General features: G+C 52.2%; 1 protein-coding gene and 1 long non-coding RNA gene across 7 annotated transcripts in view; one reads left to right on the top strand and one right to left on the bottom strand.

The window, feature by feature from the left end:
- RUFY4 (RUN and FYVE domain containing 4) overlaps positions 1-16,916 on the top strand; it is a 20,620-nt gene extending 3,704 nt beyond the window's left edge. For 5 of the 6 annotated variants that reach the window (XM_059168091.1, XM_059168092.1, XM_059168090.1 and 2 more), the window contains 9 exons: positions 1,136-1,261; positions 1,511-1,617; positions 1,964-2,107; positions 2,518-2,587; positions 3,459-4,085; positions 4,677-4,783; positions 10,451-10,597; positions 15,468-15,578; positions 16,107-16,916. In XM_059168091.1, the coding sequence (XP_059024074.1) occupies positions 1,136-1,261; positions 1,511-1,617; positions 1,964-2,107; positions 2,518-2,587; positions 3,459-4,085; positions 4,677-4,783; positions 10,451-10,597; positions 15,468-15,578; positions 16,107-16,209 (1,542 nt within the window). In that variant the 3' untranslated portion in view covers positions 16,210-16,916. The other variant, XM_059168093.1, reaches the window with a different exon arrangement.
- On the bottom strand, positions 6,640-15,617 carry LOC131827471 (uncharacterized). The gene is made up of 3 exons (XR_009352031.1): positions 15,481-15,617; positions 8,391-8,445; positions 6,640-7,047 (listed from the first exon to the last, which is right to left on the bottom strand). It is a non-coding gene; the product is annotated as an uncharacterized LOC131827471 (long non-coding RNA).

Genomic DNA, 16,916 nt, shown 5'->3' with positions numbered 1-16,916 from the left:
TTACTTAGTACTTACCATGGGCCAGGCTAAGCCTTCCTCCTGTCCCACCTTATTACATTCTCATTCTAGCCCCTTGAGGTGCCTGATGACCCTGCCACCCCCACGGATGCACACACACTCACAGCCTGTGTGTGTCTCTGTGTGTGATGCACATGTGGTGTGAGTGTACATATATGTAGGCATGAGGTGTGTCTGGTGCATGTGTCGATCTCCTGCCGGTCTACCCCTCATCTGCTACACTCCAGTCACGTTGGACTCCTTGATCTTCCTCAAGCATGCCAGGAACTCACCCACCTCAGGGCCTTTGCACTTGCGATGCCCTCTGCCTAGACTGCTCGTTCCTCAGAAATGTGGATGGCACAACTCATTTCCTTCAGATCTGGGCTTGAGTCACAGTTCCTTAGTGAAGTTCTCTCTAGTTTCTCTAATCCAAATTTTTTCAGATTTGGGAGAAGGGGGAGAAGAGCACAAGCAGGGGAGCGGTGGCAGAGGAAGAGGCAGCAGAGGGAGAGGGGAGAACTGATCAGGGAGCCTCACGTGGGGCTCCATCCCAGGACCCCGTGATCATGACCTCAGCGGAAGGCAGATGCTTAACCGACTGAGCGACCCAGGGACCCCTCAAATCCAAATTTTTAACATACGCACACATACCCTAAATCACAGACACTCAGGCATACACTCCACACATACACATGACACACTCACAGACATCACACACCACACATACATACATGTGTGCGCACACCACATACTTTCAGGTCCCCTTCCCTCCTTTATTTTTCTCCTTAGTAGTCAGTACTGCCATAACATATGTTTTACTTATTCGATTTGTTCATTGTCTGTCTCTACTACCAAGTGTAAGCCCATGCGAGCAGCTTGTCCACTGCTGAATTCCCAGGGCACAGAACGAAGCCCGGCACAAAATAAGTGCTCCACAAGTGTTACTGGAGTGCATGACTAGAATACCAAAGGCTCAGAGAGGTCCAGCACCTTGCTTGAGGTCACACGGCCAGTAAGGGCCAAGCCAGGTCTGCCCACAGTAGCCCTGTCCTCTCTCTGTGTGCTGGGATACAAGGTGGGTGCGGGGCGGGAGGGAAACATTTCTATGCTTTCCTGTCCCTCATCCCACTACCAGTTTGACCAGAAAGAGCAGAAGAGCTTCCTGAGGCCTCGGAAGGATTACTGGGACTTCCTCTGCGCCACCCTGTGGCGACAGCGGGGTAGCACGGAGCCGGCCCGCTTCATCCTCGCCCAGGACAAGGTATCCAGGGCCAGGGATGACCTCCAGAGGCCCCCTTCCCACCCATCTCTGCTCTGCTGACCACAGACTGCTCACCTGGTCCTCAGGTCTCGTTAGCCCCACCCTCAGTATCCCTGCAACCACGTCTCTGCTCCCAAGACAGTACAAGCTCCCGGCTGGCCTCTGTGCTGGCTGAGTTCCCTTCCTTCTCCTAGCAGAGGGCTGTCCACCCCGCCCCCCACCACTATTCACCTGCTATGCACTCTGCAGTCAAAGACACCTCTGGCAAAAGGCCGTGCCTTCATCCGCTTCTGCCTGGCCCAGGGACAGCTGGCCGAGTCCCTGCAGCTCTGCCTCCTGAACCCAGAGGTCACCAGGTAGGGTTCGCGGCACATGCTCCTCCTGACTCCCACTAAGCCCACTGTCCTCCCCGTGAAACGTGCCCCTCCCCCGCCCACTGCCGCACCCGGATGGATGTGTTAATGTCAAGGACAACTAAAACGAGAGCCATGAAGGAAAAGTAATGAAGAAAGGGCAAATGGAGGGGGTGGTTGGAACACAAGAGTCCCAGGAGCACCATGATACTCAAGCCACCTGCTCCCCGAGGGCCTCAACCCAACCGTGGGAATCATGCCATGTGGTGGACAGCAGATTCTCGGGGGTCCAGGGGGCAGCAATAGTACCAAAGCCAAAGGCCAAAGGCGCTGGTCGCCATTACCACAGGGACTGGTATGGCCCCCGGAGCCCCCTGGTGTGCCCCGAGCTCCGGGAAGACCTCCTGGACTCTCTCTATGCTCTCAATGGGGTGGCCTTCGACCTGGACCTGCAGTGGCCGAACCTGGATGAAGCCTGGCCCATGTTCTCAGAGTGAGTGGTGGGGAGGGAGGCCTCCTCTTTCTAGGGCCTTACTGCCAGTTGACCACCACCCACCCCAAGCAAGCTCCAAACTCGGCCTGCTAGCCTTCCCTTCTTGCTGTCTGAGCCCCTGATGCCCCCCTCCCCAGCCTTCTGTTTTCCTGGGGTAAGCCCCTCATGTCCCGTGAGGCTGCGCACAGTACACACTCTTAAGGAGCCGCTGGATGCCGGGGGGGGGGGGGCGGTCAGAAGGATGAACCCCAGGGGGACGTGAGGATGAGTGGTGGGTAGGGCAGGGATAGAGAGAGCCGAGCTGAGCCGGAGTTGGCCATGAGGGCGGGAGGGGTGCTGCGGTGCCCGGGTGGTTCAACTGCTACCAGAGAGAGGCCCCCGGCCACCCCCGCCCCGCCCTTTCTCCACAGGTCCTGTCACTCCAGTCCCAGACGGACCCAGGGAAGAAGACCCAAAAAGACCAAAGATTCCCCAAAGCAGGTGCCTCTGCCCAACTTCATTCCAAATCGCCTGCTCTACATCTCTGTTGGGCCTCCCAGGATGAGCAGTAACCAAGCAGACAGACAGACAGATATCAAGGAGAGAGAAGGAGACCGTTGGCACCATCCGTGGGAGGCAGGGGACCCAGGGTCAGGGGAAGCGCTCTGCTAGATAACTAGAAGTAAGTAGGAAGGCCTCCGTCGAACAATGGGCAAACTTCTCAGTTCAGTTTGCCAAGGGAGCAACTGAAGAGCCAGGTTTCTGGGTTCAAATCCTAGCTCTGCCGCTAATAACCAAGGTCTTTGGCAAAGTACTTGCCTTGCCTTGAAGGTGATTCTGCGGGAGCGTTGAGACAGTTGAGACAGACCATGTGTAGCCCAGAGCAAGGCCCCAGGCCACATGTTCAGGAAGTGGTGGCTTGTGGCTATTGTCATTCCCCAGTCTTACTCTGCCACCCCTTAGCTTCCAGGCACCAGGAACAGGTACCAGGAGGACTCAGCCTTTGGCCAGAAGGGGGAACCTCTCATAACACAGCCCGTTAAGTGAGGTGATGCAGACATGCGCAGAAGAACACGGGAGCACACAGAAGGCTGCTTGAGAGAGGGGACTCTCGGCCGCTGTGGGTCTCTAACACCTGCCCCTATGGGGCAGGTGTTATTACTCCCATTTCACAGGCAAGAAAACTGAAACACAGAGAAGTTCAGGGGGCAGGAAGGAGGAGAGGAGAGGGTGGGAAGAACTCGCAGGTCAGGGTGGGGAGGAAAGGAAAGAACACTGAGAGGCATCACTGCTCCCTGACCAGAGAGGAACTCAGCCCCCGGATCCACCTGGGGTGCTGGTAACTGGGGGTGATTTGGGGGCTTCTCTGCAGATCCCAGCCACATATGGAGACCCCACAGGAGCCCAGCCAGAAGAGCCACACACTAGCCAAGCTGGTCTGCAAGCTGCGCCCAGGGAAGATGGGTTAGCTGGACTTCCCGGGGCCTGGCAACCCAAGCATCTTCTTCCCTTCGTGGAAAAGGAGAGAGAAGATCCCAAGAGCCTCGGGCCCCCACGGAGCATGCGGGAACCGGAGGGGAAGGAGCTTCAGCCAGCCCAGGAGAAGGGAGCCCCAAGAACTGGGGTCTGCCTGGAGAATTCAACCTCCAGTAGCCAGGGACAGGGGGAAGGGACCAACAGAGCTCCGAAGGAGGTGATAGGGACAGAGGCTGAGGGAAGAGGGGTTCTGCCCGGTGCAGAGGGGACCCACAAAGGGGAAACAGAGTGGGGTGATGTCCACAGGCTGCTGGCCTCCAGCCCCACAGGGACAATAGAGGACACAATGTCAGGGAGCTGGCAGAAGTGGAAGGCATCTAGCATTGGGGGGATGCCTGGGGTCCTACCGGACCTGGGAACAAAGGAAAACTCCACCCCAGAGAGACAGCAAGAGGAAAGGGGAGTGACCAGTGTGACCAGGAGGAAGGAGCCGGCAGAAGTGGCCTTGCAGGATGTGGTCAAGGTGAGAGCTGCTGAGCGCTGTACCTGCCTTTTCTCCTCCCCCAACCCAGCCCCCCAGGTGGGAGTCATCAGTGGTGATGGGAGGGGCATCCTGTGCGGATCAATTCTGACTGGTCCGCACAGGATGATTATTCTTCGAGGGGGTCTTCTTGCTGTGAGCTCTCGCCAGGGCCACTTCATTCATCAGTCCTACGTGCCTGGCCCCTTGCGGGCACTTGAGTCTGAGACCCCTCCCCAGCAGCTCTCCGCCGGGACAGCCGCCTAGCGGCCCTCGTTGTACTTGCTTCTCCCGGAGATCACCAAGACTGAGTTCAAGCTTTCCTTCGGCCTCCTCTCTAGCCGGGCGGGGTCTTCATGCCCCTTGACTTCTGTAACTCTCATCCCTCAGCCAAGGAAGAAATGGCCCCAGGCTCACCCAGGGGCAGAGCCTGGCGTCTCAGCTCCGGGTGCTGCGCCCAGTCCCGCCCTCCACCCAAGGGCTGTCTCGTCCGGCCTGGGGTCTCCGGAGATGTCGTGAGGTCAGACCCGGAGCTGGCATCTCCGCCCTCCTCCCTCAGCCTCCCTTCCCCTTCCTTTACTTCCCACCCCCAAGAGCCTGAGACGTGAGCTCCGGAAGACCAAGGAGCAGGCCCGGCACCAGGAGCAGCTGCTGAAGGAGCAGGAAGGGGAGCTGAAGACACTGCAGGAGCAGTTCAGCAGGTAACCTTGGCAACTGTGGGCGCAAACAGGCCTGGCCCGGAGGTCCGCAGGACCGGCGGCTCTCCCTGGCTCCTGCTCGCCCCCTCGTGGTCACTTTGGGAAGCGCCTTCTGAGTGGCTCTCGCGCGGGGCACAGGCTCAGGAGGGCGAGGTTTGCGGGGCATAACTCCTGGGGCTCCTTGGGGAGCTCCCACTGGCCCCCAGCCCTGCCGGCCCCTCCCTCGCTGGCCTCCCCGAGAGCCTGCAGGAGAGGTGAATGCCTCCTGCCCCTCCCTCCCCTCCCACGCTCCCCTCTGCCCCTCTGCTGCCACTCCGCTCTTTTCAAGCCAGTCTCCTTCCCTGCTCTCCATCTTCCCTCCATACCCTCCTCTCATTTTCCTGCTCCCTGTTCCAGCCTCTCCTTCACCCTCGTGAGTCACAATCGTCATCATAACTATCACCTACGGAGCACTTACTAGGTCCCTGGCACCGTTCTAGGCGTTCCCTCCTAACCTATGAAGTAGGTTCTCTAAGAATCCCCATTTTATAGATAGGGCAACTGAGTCTCAAAGGTGCTGCACAATTCACCCAATGTCACCACTTAGTAGAGGAGCTGAGGTCCGCACCCCAACAGCCGACTGCAGCACCGGACGGCTTACACACGGACCCTCAGGCCCTGTTTTGAGTGCCTGTGTTTATTTCAGTCCCCCCGCCTCTCCCGCTCGGCCCCCTCTCACCATCCAGCTTCTCCCACTTTCCGTCATGCTATTAACCTCAAGAGCCCAGAGCACACTCTCTCCATGTCTGAGTTTCTCTTTCAGAATTTTAAAAATATTTCCGCCATGCAAAGGTCTTCCTGGGTCTGACTCAGTCTCTGTGTCTGTCTCCTGTGGTCTCTGTGTGCCTCCGTGTGCCCACCCGGCTCTGTCTCTCACGTGTGGCCGACACCCACCTTGGGAGGTGCCAGCCCAAACCCCATTGGAGCCTGGGTAGTTGTGCTTCAGACTGAATCACAGGCCGCTTGACAGACTCTCTGCTTAAAAGGCTGAGAGAGGCTGCGGGCCCAAAAACCAACCCCAAAAGGCACCCCTCCCTGGGCTTCTCCCGCCGGATGCTTGGCTGAGCTTGGCAGTTTGGTCAGGAAAGATTCCTGTGACCCAGGCCCTAGGCGAACCCAGGGGCCTTGCCCACCCAGGAGCCTTCTCTGGGAATCACGATGGGCTGGAGGGAGCCGCTGGGAGATCCCAAAGAGACCACCAGGCCCAGGCTGCTCCCTCAGCTGGGGGAGCCCCTGTCTCATAGCCCACTATCCTGCCACCTGTTATCCTAGCCATTATCCCACAGACACTCAGATTGCCTACTCGGTGCCAGCCCTGTTGTAGCATATCAGAAATCCTCTTGCAGACAACACAGACCAAATCCCTGTTCCTGGGGAACGTCCCTTCTAGTCGGGGAAAGCCAATGGTAAACACGATAAGCAAGTTAATTGCATCGTGTCAGATGCGACAAGTCCTAAGAAGGAAGAAAGTCAAGCAGAGAAAGGAGGTGGGAGTGTCAAGGGGTATAGGTTAAATATGGCAGCATGGCCAGGGAGGGCCTCCGTGAAAAAGTGATGCTTGATCGAAGACCTGAAGGAAGTGAGGAATAAGCCATGTGCATATGTGGTAGAAGAACGTTCCAGGCAGTGGAACAGCAAGAGCAAGAGCCCTGGGGTAGGAATGGCCGTAGCAGGTCATCAGAACATCACAGAGGCCCAGTGGAGTGAAGGAGGGAGAGGAGGGAGGGGCAAGTCAGTCAGGTAACAGGAGACCCTCACAGGTCATCCAGAGGACCTTCGCTTGCACTCAGAGTGAGACAGGAACCGCTGAGAGTCCTGAGTAGAGAAGGGACAAGAATTGACTTTTGGCTTTAATGTTAAGTATGTTTGCTTTTTTTTTTTTTTTAAACAGTTCAGTGGGGTTTTGTGTATTCATAAAATTGTGCCTCGATCACCATGGTTTAGGACATTTTCATCACCGCAAAGAGAAATCCCGTACCATGAGCAGTCACTGCCATTTTCTCCCAACCTGCCAGCTCTAGGCAAGCATTCATCTGTCCCCATAGACCTGCCTATTCCAGACTGATCTGTGCTCTCAGGGGCTGGAGGCTGCTGCTCCATGGGGCTAAGCTGTAAGGAAGCAAGAGCGCTGATGAAGAAGGGGAGCACGGTGAAACCCCCGGATGTTCTTTGGCAATGGAGGTGCAGAGAAGCTGCAGGATTCTGGAGCCACAGTGAGGCCTGGCTTCCTGGTGGGAGAGAGAAAGACAGGCATCAGGAATGATTCTTGTTTTCCGGCCTGACGAGCTCGGAGTCCAGAGTCCCCGCTGACAGTTTGCCCTAGCAGGGCGGGCTTGTAGGGGGAAAGTCAGGAGCTGGGACGAGAGCATGTAAATTTGAGACGCCAGTCGGACGGGCAAGTGGAGCCGCTGGGCAGCACGGAGGGTGTAGAGCTCAGGGGAGAGGCATGGGCTGGGGATCTGCTGGAAAGTCGTAAGAACTCGGGCAGCAGGAACAGAAGCTCCTGCCACTAGGAGGACGGAGGATGTGCTCCCCTGCCGCCTGGGGTCCAGGGAGCTTGGGAGGAATGTCACACTCCGGGGGCTGTGGGCACCAAGCTGGGATGGGCTGTCTCACCACCGCCAGACAGAAGTGCCGTGGGGCCCACTGAGTCAGCCAGCAATAGTGTTGTCCCTCTACTGAGGCCGTGAGCGGGGTGACAGCAGTGAGCAGAATAGGCGGGGTTTGGGGCCGGGGAGACAGATGATAATTCAACAAATGGAAATGGGATGTCAGCTAATCATGGGGGCTGTGGGAAAACATCAGTCCAGGAATAGGGATAGAGACAGGAGTGCTCCTGAAGGGGGCCCGAGGATGCAAAGTCCCTGTGGGGCTGGAGCAGAGGGACACTCTCATGTGCTCTGGAAGGCTGGAGGAGAGTCTTGAGCGGGAAGTGGGGAGTCGCCAGGGCTTCAGGATTGATCTGTCTGTGGTGTGGAGAATAGACTAAAGGTGGGCAGGGGTGCGGCCCCTGGGTGCAGAGCCCCAGGCTAGACACACAGGGGAGACACAGCCGACCAGCCAAGCACCAGACCCCAGCAGACCAACCAGGGGCCAAGAAAATACACTTGGAACTGAGCTATGGTGCATGCGATAACCGCTTCCCGGCTAACCACTTTCCCGGGAAGGAAACTGGCCTTCCCTGTTTGGCCTCCAGTCCCTGATTTGCAAAAGGAGATGGTGCTCGAGTTCCTCCTACAGCTCTGATGCTCTCTGAGACCATCCTGCCAACCAGGTGGGTTTCCTCTGTCCCCGGGTAATACCTCAAAGCAAAAGATCAGGTGTGAGTGGAAGAGGTCCTCAGATAGGGAATTAGGCAAACATCACACTTCTCCTCCTCTCGCTCCCCAGTGAGCTTCTCTGGGGCACACCAGGGGCTTATAACCCATCCCTTGCTCCCAGCCACTGCCCACTCCACTCTGGTGCTATAAACCACTGGTGACCAGGGCCCTGCCTGGATAAAAGTGTGGGGAGGCAGAAAGAGTTGATGGCCTGACAGGTCTGCCTCCAGATTTCTGCTCCCTCCACTTACCAAACCTTGTGGCCCTCAGCAGTGTGATTTCCTCTCTGAAGCTCTATTTTCTTTCCTGTAAAATGATAACAGTCTTACCTGTCCATACGTTTGTGAAAATTAAATGAAGCCAGGCTATAAAACACTGAGCTCAGGGTCTAGCATGTAGTAGGTGTTCAATAGACTTGAATTCCTCCGTGTCCCCTCCTGCACCAGGAGTGTCTGTCAACCCCCACTTGAAATACTTCAGTGGATTTCCATTGCACTGAGGTCGAAGCCCCCTCCTCTCGGGCCAGCGAAGCAGAGATCAGGCCCTGTCTCCTTCCCACCTCATCTCTTGCCCACCCCCACCTCCTACCATTCATGAAATTCCAGCTTCCCTTGTCTTCTTTCAGTTCCTCAAAGAAGACAAGCTCTTGCCAACTTGCGGACCTTTGCATGTGCCTTTCACTGGCTCTACATGGCTGAATTCTCATCTTTTGGAACTGCTCAAAGGTCACCTCATCTTGGGAGCCTTTCCCAAGCACCCTCTCAAGTCTGTCCCCGCCTCTCCTATATGCCGGTCATACCCTTAGCTTCACCGTGTCACTGGCCTGTCACTTGCTTTGACCACTGCCCCAGACACACTCTAAGCTCCACCAAGAGCCATAGGCACTGCTCCTATGCCCCTTCTAACAGCCCCTGGCACACAGGAGGTGCTTAATAAATGTTCCCTCCCACCTCAAAGACACACTGTAACGCGTGCAAGTAAACTAGCTCGACAAAACGAAACGCCAGTACTAAGTAAGGATACTGGAGACCAGAATGTTCATTAAAAGTCCAAACACGGCCCTGAGCACAAGAACAGCCTTCTGCCGGGTCTGCTGGAATTTCCATGGGTATCTGTAATCGATTTGATCTCACAGCCCACCCGGCTCTTTCTGAGGCCTGCTACTCAGCAGTGTTGTAAAAAATCATAATTCAGTTCATTGTGAAGCCTCTAGCAAAGCTTCAAACACATTGAAGCCCAGGGTGGCACCACGCACAGACAGACACACACACACACACATCTGAGGTCACAGGATGTGTGGACCCGCCTTTGCAACACCCTCCTATCTGAGCGATGGAGGGAAGGGCTGGGACCTTCTTACTTCCAGTCCAGCACATTTCTTGGAAGAAATCTTCTAGGAAGCCACCAAAGACAAAAGGAAGAAGCCAGAACAGAGCTGAGGCAATGCCAGCTCAAACTGAAACAAAAATTTATGAAAGCCATATGTTTCATATTGCTTTTTTTAATTGAAAAGACAATGTACCATAATTTTTCAAAATATTTTAATAGCTAAAAATCACCCCAAGTCCTCTACCACTAATCCCCCCCCAACCCAATGATTGTTCTCAGCTAGGCACAGCCCAACCAGCCTGGGGCCCCAGACACCAACAGTGTCCATTTGGTGTGTGTGGTATGGTGTGTTGTGTGTGTGTGAGCATGTGTGGCACAGGAGGGTGTGGGGATGTGGAGAATGTGTGTCTATGTGAGTGTGTGTGTGGTGTGGTGTAAATGTGTATATGTGCAGTGTGTATGGTGTGTGTGTGGCCCACGGTATGCGTGTGTTCTGTCACACGCATGTGGTATGTGTGTATTATGTGGTATAGATGTGTTGTGTTGTGAGTGTGTTGTGTGTATCTATGATGTGTTGCCCCATGTGTGTGAGTGTGCTACCAGCATGTAGTATGTGATATGTGTGTTATATGTTGTGTGTGATGTGTGTAGTATGTGTGGTGTATTGTGACTTGTGTGGTGTGTGTTGTGTGGCATAGTGTTCATGTTGGGATTGTACACAGTGTATGTGGTATGTGGTGTGTGTGTGTATGTGCAGTGTGGCACAGGGGGATTGTGAGAGGCGGGAGTACATGTGTAGTGTGTGTATATACATGAGCGTGTGTGTGGTTGACATGTGTACATGTGTGAGGCATGTACAGTGTGTGTGCACACCTCAGCTGTGGGAGGCACCACCAGCTTCCCCCAAGAGCTCCCCAGCAGGCAGAGGCCTGGCCTACCTCAGGCACAAACGCAGAGAACTGAGTCCTCCTTCTGTGCCCAGGTGTCAGGAGGAGAGGGACCAGCTGCAGACAGAGCTTGAACAGAAGCAGCAGGAGGCTGAGAGGAGGAATGCCATGTATGAGGAGGAGCTCGGAGGGCAGCAGGACCTGGTCCGCGCCATGAAGAGGAGGGTGCTGGAGCTGATTCAGTAAGGGCGGACACGGTGGGGCTGGGGTGTGGAAGGGGGGATGGCCTGGGATGTGGAGACTGGGGAATGAAAATTCTGAACCTTCTCTGTATGCTAACTCATCTTTTGGCCACCCCAGCTGTTCTCCTCATTTTATAGATGAGAAAACTAAAGGTCAGAGAGGCAGACTTGGCCACCAAGGACACACAGCATATAAATTACAGAGAGTCCTCTGGCTCTAAGGGACACCACCACTCCAATGCACCCGCACATACACACACCTACAAAGTTAGAGGAAAGGAAAGGAGCCCAGGGATAGAGAAGGAATTGAGAGAAAGGGGAGGTTAACTAAGAGCAAAGCATATATCCTGTGCCTGACTGCCTGCTGGGCTTCCATACACCAGGCCTGTGGGCCATCCTGGGTCATCTGTCCTAGGTTCCAGAGGCTGGGCTCACCAGGATCAATTCCAAACCACTAACACACTGGGGGATGGAGGAGTTGTGGAAAGCCTGGTTTCTGCCTTTCAGGCCAGTGGGGAGCTAATGTTATACTTTGACCCAGTTCAGGAAGCAGGGTACCACTGGACTCAGCTTCCATTAGAATCGGAAGGTCATGGAGGGATCATCTAGGGCTAAATCCTCTGGCACAAAATCCAAGTGATACTAAAGATGAGAGAAGGCAGAGGTCAACCTGGAAAGAACAAACCAAGAATTTAAGGAGTGATCTTCAAGGAGCTGTCAACTTAGAGAAAGGGGGACATACAATGTTAGCTTTATAGCTCACAAAACAATTTGAGGTAGCCAACAATAAAAGACATATATACACACACACACACATGCACACACACATACATATGCACACACACATATATACACATATATATAATTATTATATATAATATATATGATTGTTAAAGAAAAATAGATGAAATCAAAGAGAAAAAAATATATACTCCCAAGATATTAGGATTAGTGTTAGGGTTGAAATTTAACTCTGAGCATCTTGGCAGCAGAATATAAAATGGAAACACAGAAAGTTAACTAAACGTCACTAGGCATTCCAAGGAAATACGCCAGTGCATCAGGAGGGAAAAATGCTTTTCCTCATGTTAAAGAAACTCATCCCAAGATCCCAGGCTACACAGTATAATGTCCCTTGCAGAAGCGTTATGGAAAATCTGGCCCTAAGCCAAAAGAGGCAGTGGAAAGCCCTAGACACTGACTTCTGCATCAAGATGGTGATGATGACACCATGGTGATGATGGTGAAGATGACACAATGCATCACATATTTTCCATCCTGAGATCTCACTTGAATGATCAGAAAGAAAGAAAGAGAGAGAGAGAAAGAAAGAAAGCAAGAAAACTTGTAACAGAAAGGTAGAGGAGCCAACAACAGAGAAGAGACTTCAGCTACTTTCCAGAAACTGGAAAATGGATGAAAAAGTAGATACTGGATTTATCCCAAGTTAGAACTTCAGGGCCCAGAAACACCAGGGACGTAGATGGCAGAAATGACATGGGTGACAGAAATCAGGAAAAAATAACTGATAAAGTCATTAGAAAGAGCAGTGTACCCTGCTTTCTGCCTGCCTCCCTGACTGCAGAATGTCAACACTGAGGGTTCTATCTCTCAGGCAAATAATTAAAATGCCCTTCTTTTAAAAAAAGTTTGATGCCGCCAAATGAAAGGGCAGTGTGTTCTGACATTCGATAGTCCATGGGGCAAGTAGCTCCCTGCCCAGTCCTTTCTAAAGGGAAGCCATAAACCAACCAACCGCCCTGTCCACTACTTGAGGCTCCAGCAGCTTGAACATGAAATGGTAACCAGATCCCCAGATGTTTGAAAAGAATCTAGAACATAAAGGGGGGAGACAAAGATAAGCAAACCAAAAAAATTCATCTCCCATGAAACACAGTGCTGTGGAAAGTGACCATCCAAAGGTGAGAAATGTTCTTGGAAATTAAAAATATCTCTCATTTTTTTTTTAAATTCATAAGGACTGGAAAAGAAAAAGGAGGCAGTCCCTCAGGGCATAGCTTACAGGGCATGAAGAGATGGAATACATGAGAGAAACAATTGCAAACATAAAGAATCAATCCAGGAGTTTCACTGTCTTCTCCAACTGACAATAATTCCAAAGAAAGACAAAATAAAATCAAGGATATTATCAGATAAAAAGCTGAGAGACTTTCCCAGCTCTTGGGGTCACAGGTCTCCAGATGTAGAAGATGTCACTGAGTAATCAGCACAACAATTGAAAGGAAGGGAAATGCATGTTGAGATACAGTGTGTGAAATCTCAGTGAAATAAAGATGAGGGCAATATACTCAGACACATCACTTATAAAAGAAGTAGGACACAGAAAAACATGTTAGGGGTCAATGGCGCCTGGGTAGCTCGGTAGGTCAAGCAGCTCTTCATCTTGGCTCAGGTCTTGATCTCAGGGTCGAGGTCAAGCCCTGCATTAGGTTCCACACTACATGTGAAGTCTACTTAAAAAATAATAATCATCAATGTAGTCATACTTTCAAGTTCTGAGGAAAGATAGCTTTTGCCCTGGAATTCTAGGTCCGGCCAAACTATGAAGCCAGTAGGGAAGGTGATGCAGGAAAGACATTTTTCAGAAAGACAGGTCACAGAAAATGCACCTCCCACACAGCCTTTCCTGGGAAGTTAATTAAGGATGTACTTCAGAAAAACAAGGAAGTAAGCCAAGAAAGGAGAAGATGTGGGATTTAGGGAACAGTCGTGGTAGCCCAGGAGAGAAGAAAAGGGAATCCCCAAGATGACAAGAGGACAGCAAGCCCAGGGAACAGTCAGTACAGACTTCAGCAGAAGTATTGAGGACCCAGGAGGAAAGTCTCTGGGGAGAAAGAGAATCAACAGAATAACTGATATGATGAACAATTTGTTGGGGGGAGGGAATAATTTGGCTATGTGAAAGGTATGTCATGCAAGGAGCAAAGGAAGGCAATTGCAAAGTCCTGGAAAAACAGAAAACTTCCAAGAAAGGAAATGTGTAGAACACATCTTAGCTGTCCTTGAAGCAATATATTTATATGTTGTCTAATACAGTAAATACTATTTATCGATTTTTTTTAAATGTTGGAATTAACCTAAAGACCAAGCACAGAAAACAACTGCAATTACAGAACAAATGTCCATTAGCACTTAAACAATATTACATATAGAATAGAATCCAACAGAATTTCTGTGAGGATGGAAATGTTTGCTATCTGCCGTGTCGAATATGGTAGCTACCACTCATGTGTAGCAACTGAGTACTCCACATGGGTTTTGTGGGACTGAAGAACTGAAGTTCTACTTGTGGTTCATTTTAGTCAAATTAAATATAGATTAAAGTAGCCACATGGGCCTAGTGGCTACCATATTGGATGTTGAAGGAAAAGATGAGTAGGAGAGGAGAAGAGGAGGCCCCCCGAAGAGGAAGGGATGCTAGCATCATCATATTACAGAATGGCAGTCCGGATGCTATCTGTGCTTCATAGGATGAGTGAGAAATAAATGTGTGAGCATATTCTGGAAAACTACAATCGTGAGAGAGGACCCAGAAATGGGATATTCTGGAGAGGAAGGAGATGGAGTCAGTGGGGATGGTACTAACTAAGCTAACCCCCTGACATCAAGGTAAGGTGTTCTCTCTTGATGTGTCAAAGAGAGAGGATATGAGCACATTACTTAAGTGTGAAAGTAACATCAAGGAGAAAAAGCTAAAAGTATAAGAAGTGGTTTGTCACTGAGATCAGAAGGAGTAGGGAGGGTGTCTGTTTCCTTCTGGTATAAGTTCTTCTGTACTATTGAATTTTATGAATCATTTTGATTAAAATAAAAAATATTTTTTTTCTGAAGAGGAAAACAGAGGGGGAGGGGCAGAGGGAAAGAGAAAAAGAATCTGAAGCAGGCTCCACACCTTGCTCAGAGCTGGGGGCGGGGCTCAATCTTGCAAAACCCTGAGACCGTGACCTGAGCCAAGAGTGGGAGCTTAACCTACTGATGAACACAGGTGCCCCCTAAACATCCTTTAAAAAAAAAACAGGGGGTGCCTGTGTGGCTCAGTGGGTTAAAGCCTCTGCCTTTGGCTCAGGTCATGATCCCAGGGTTCTGGGATCGAGTCCCTCATCAGGCTCTCTGCTCAGCGGGGAGCCTGCTTCCTCCTCTCTCTCTGCCTGCTTCTCTGCCTACCTGTAATCTCAGTCAAATAAATAAATTAAATCTTTAAAAAAAAAAAAAAAAACAGTGAGGATAGTTTTGCCGGAGTGTAGCATACGTAACCAGAAGGATTTGTATCAAGTGCCAAATGAAAGCTAGGAGCATTATAAGAAACTGCTGGGGTCTCCTTGGAGGAAGTGGGCTATGAAGGCTATGTGGGGCTAGGGGGACCCGGGTGTCACCATCTGTCTTCCCAAAGACTACAGACTCCCTCATCTCTTGTGTGTGTGTGTCTTTCATGGTCTCTTCATTTCTGTCTTTCTCTATCACTGTCTCTTTCTGTCGCTCCGTCTTTCTCTGTATTTGTCTCTCCCTCTCTGTGTGTGTCCCTGACTGTCTCTGCATCTTGTTCTCTTGGTCTTTCCCTCTCTCTCTACATTTATCTCACCATCTACCTCTCTTTATCTCCCTCTCCATCTCCCTGACCTCCTTTCTCTCTGACCGTCTCTCTTTCTGTCCCTTTGTGTCTCCCTCTCATTTTCTATGTCTCTTTCTGCTTTGCTGTCTCTCTCTCTCTTTTTCCCTTTGTATGTGTCTCTGGATGACTCTCTCTCCCTCTCTATCTCTTCTTGGTCTCCATATTTCTCTTTCTCCCCGTCTTGGTCTCTCCATCTTCCCATCGCTTTGTGTGTCCCCCCCTCCCCAACCCGCCCGTCAGAGAGAAGGATGACCTGTGGCAGAAAGCCCAGCAGCTGTCTTCCATGGCCCCCGGATGCTGTGTGGACTGCAGCAAGATCTTTGGCCGGCTGTCTCGGCGATACCCGTGCAGGTAACTGAGAGGGCACAGAAGTCTTGCTCCGGGACAAGTGCTATTTCCACCAGCCCACAGTACTCTGCCCCTGCTCAGAAGGGAGGGACCCAGGAACTGGGGGTTTATGAGAACCACTTAATGTTGGCCACTCACTTTACACAACAGTTAGCGTGGACATGAACCAGAACAGTGGGAAGAGGTCAGATAAGCAACAGTGTCTGGAAGATGGGACTGTGCAATCCTTCCGAGAAGAGACAGATGAACAGGCTTCTGGTCTGGGAGGAGATCTGAACAGAGGAAGCTACTCCCCTCACCTTCTTCTGGGAACAGGGTGGCAGGGCTAACCATGGGAGGGGGCGAGCAGGAGACCCTGTCGTTTGGATTTAAAGGACTCTGGAGGGGGTGGAGCATTGAGACACCTTTTAGGAAAGGGCAGGCCTCCTTGGACAGACCCAGGGCTGCTCTGCTGGGAGCTAGGAGCAAACCCCATGCTCCGCTTGCACGCACACACCCAGGAGCCCCCCACTCTTCCTTCCTCTGCTCCAGGCTCTGCGGAGGCCTGGTTTGCCATGCCTGCTCTGTGGATTACAAGAAGAGAGAACGCCGCTGCCCTCCCTGCTCTGAGAAGGGAGAAGCTCAATCCAGCTGACCGGCTCACCCAGGACGGGCCACCCACCCCACTCCGGTCACCTCCCTCCCCTCCACCCTTTCCATTCCTCTTGTCTGACCAGTCCTGCCTTCTAGAAGGTGATGACCTAAGACAGACAGCCCTTGTGCGCACCTGAGAGCGGAAGCAGCCGGCTGGCCGGCAGGAGGCGGGAGTGAGGAGGCCTGCTGGAGCCCTGCACCCCCCACCCACGAGCGGGGCGGCTTGACAAAGCCCACAGCTGTCCGTGCTTCTCCTGTCCGCGAGGGCGCCAGCCATCCGCCTCCCTGAAGGCCTTCCATGCTCAGAACATCCTGGACCGAGAAGAAGACGCCTGGGCCCTGACGTGTCTGGGCAGCCCACCTCGCCAGCCACTGCTCACCTCAAGCAGCAGTGTCCTGTCTGGAGTCGGCTTTGAAGGTCTGCTTTGGCAAGGTTTCCTTTTTTACAGCTTTCTTGAGGTCCTATGGACGTTGAACACACTTCACACACATTGCACAACTGGATGGGTTTTGACTTTAATATCCACCCATGAAACCATCACCATATTCACACTCAGGAGCACATCCATCAGCCCCAGACCTTCTTCATGTCCTTTGTAAGCTCTCCTTCCCAATCTCGCCCTCCCACTCCCAAGGCAAACCCTTACCTACTTTCTACCATTAGACACTGGTTTTCCGGAATTTTATATAAACGGAATGTGGCATGCA

Source organism: Mustela lutreola, chromosome 3 (genome assembly GCF_030435805.1).
Source record: "Mustela lutreola isolate mMusLut2 chromosome 3, mMusLut2.pri, whole genome shotgun sequence".
NCBI lineage: Eukaryota > Metazoa > Chordata > Mammalia > Carnivora > Mustelidae > Mustela > Mustela lutreola.
The sequence above is the reverse complement of the archived record's forward strand: the minus strand, read 5'-3'. Positions and strand labels throughout refer to the sequence as shown.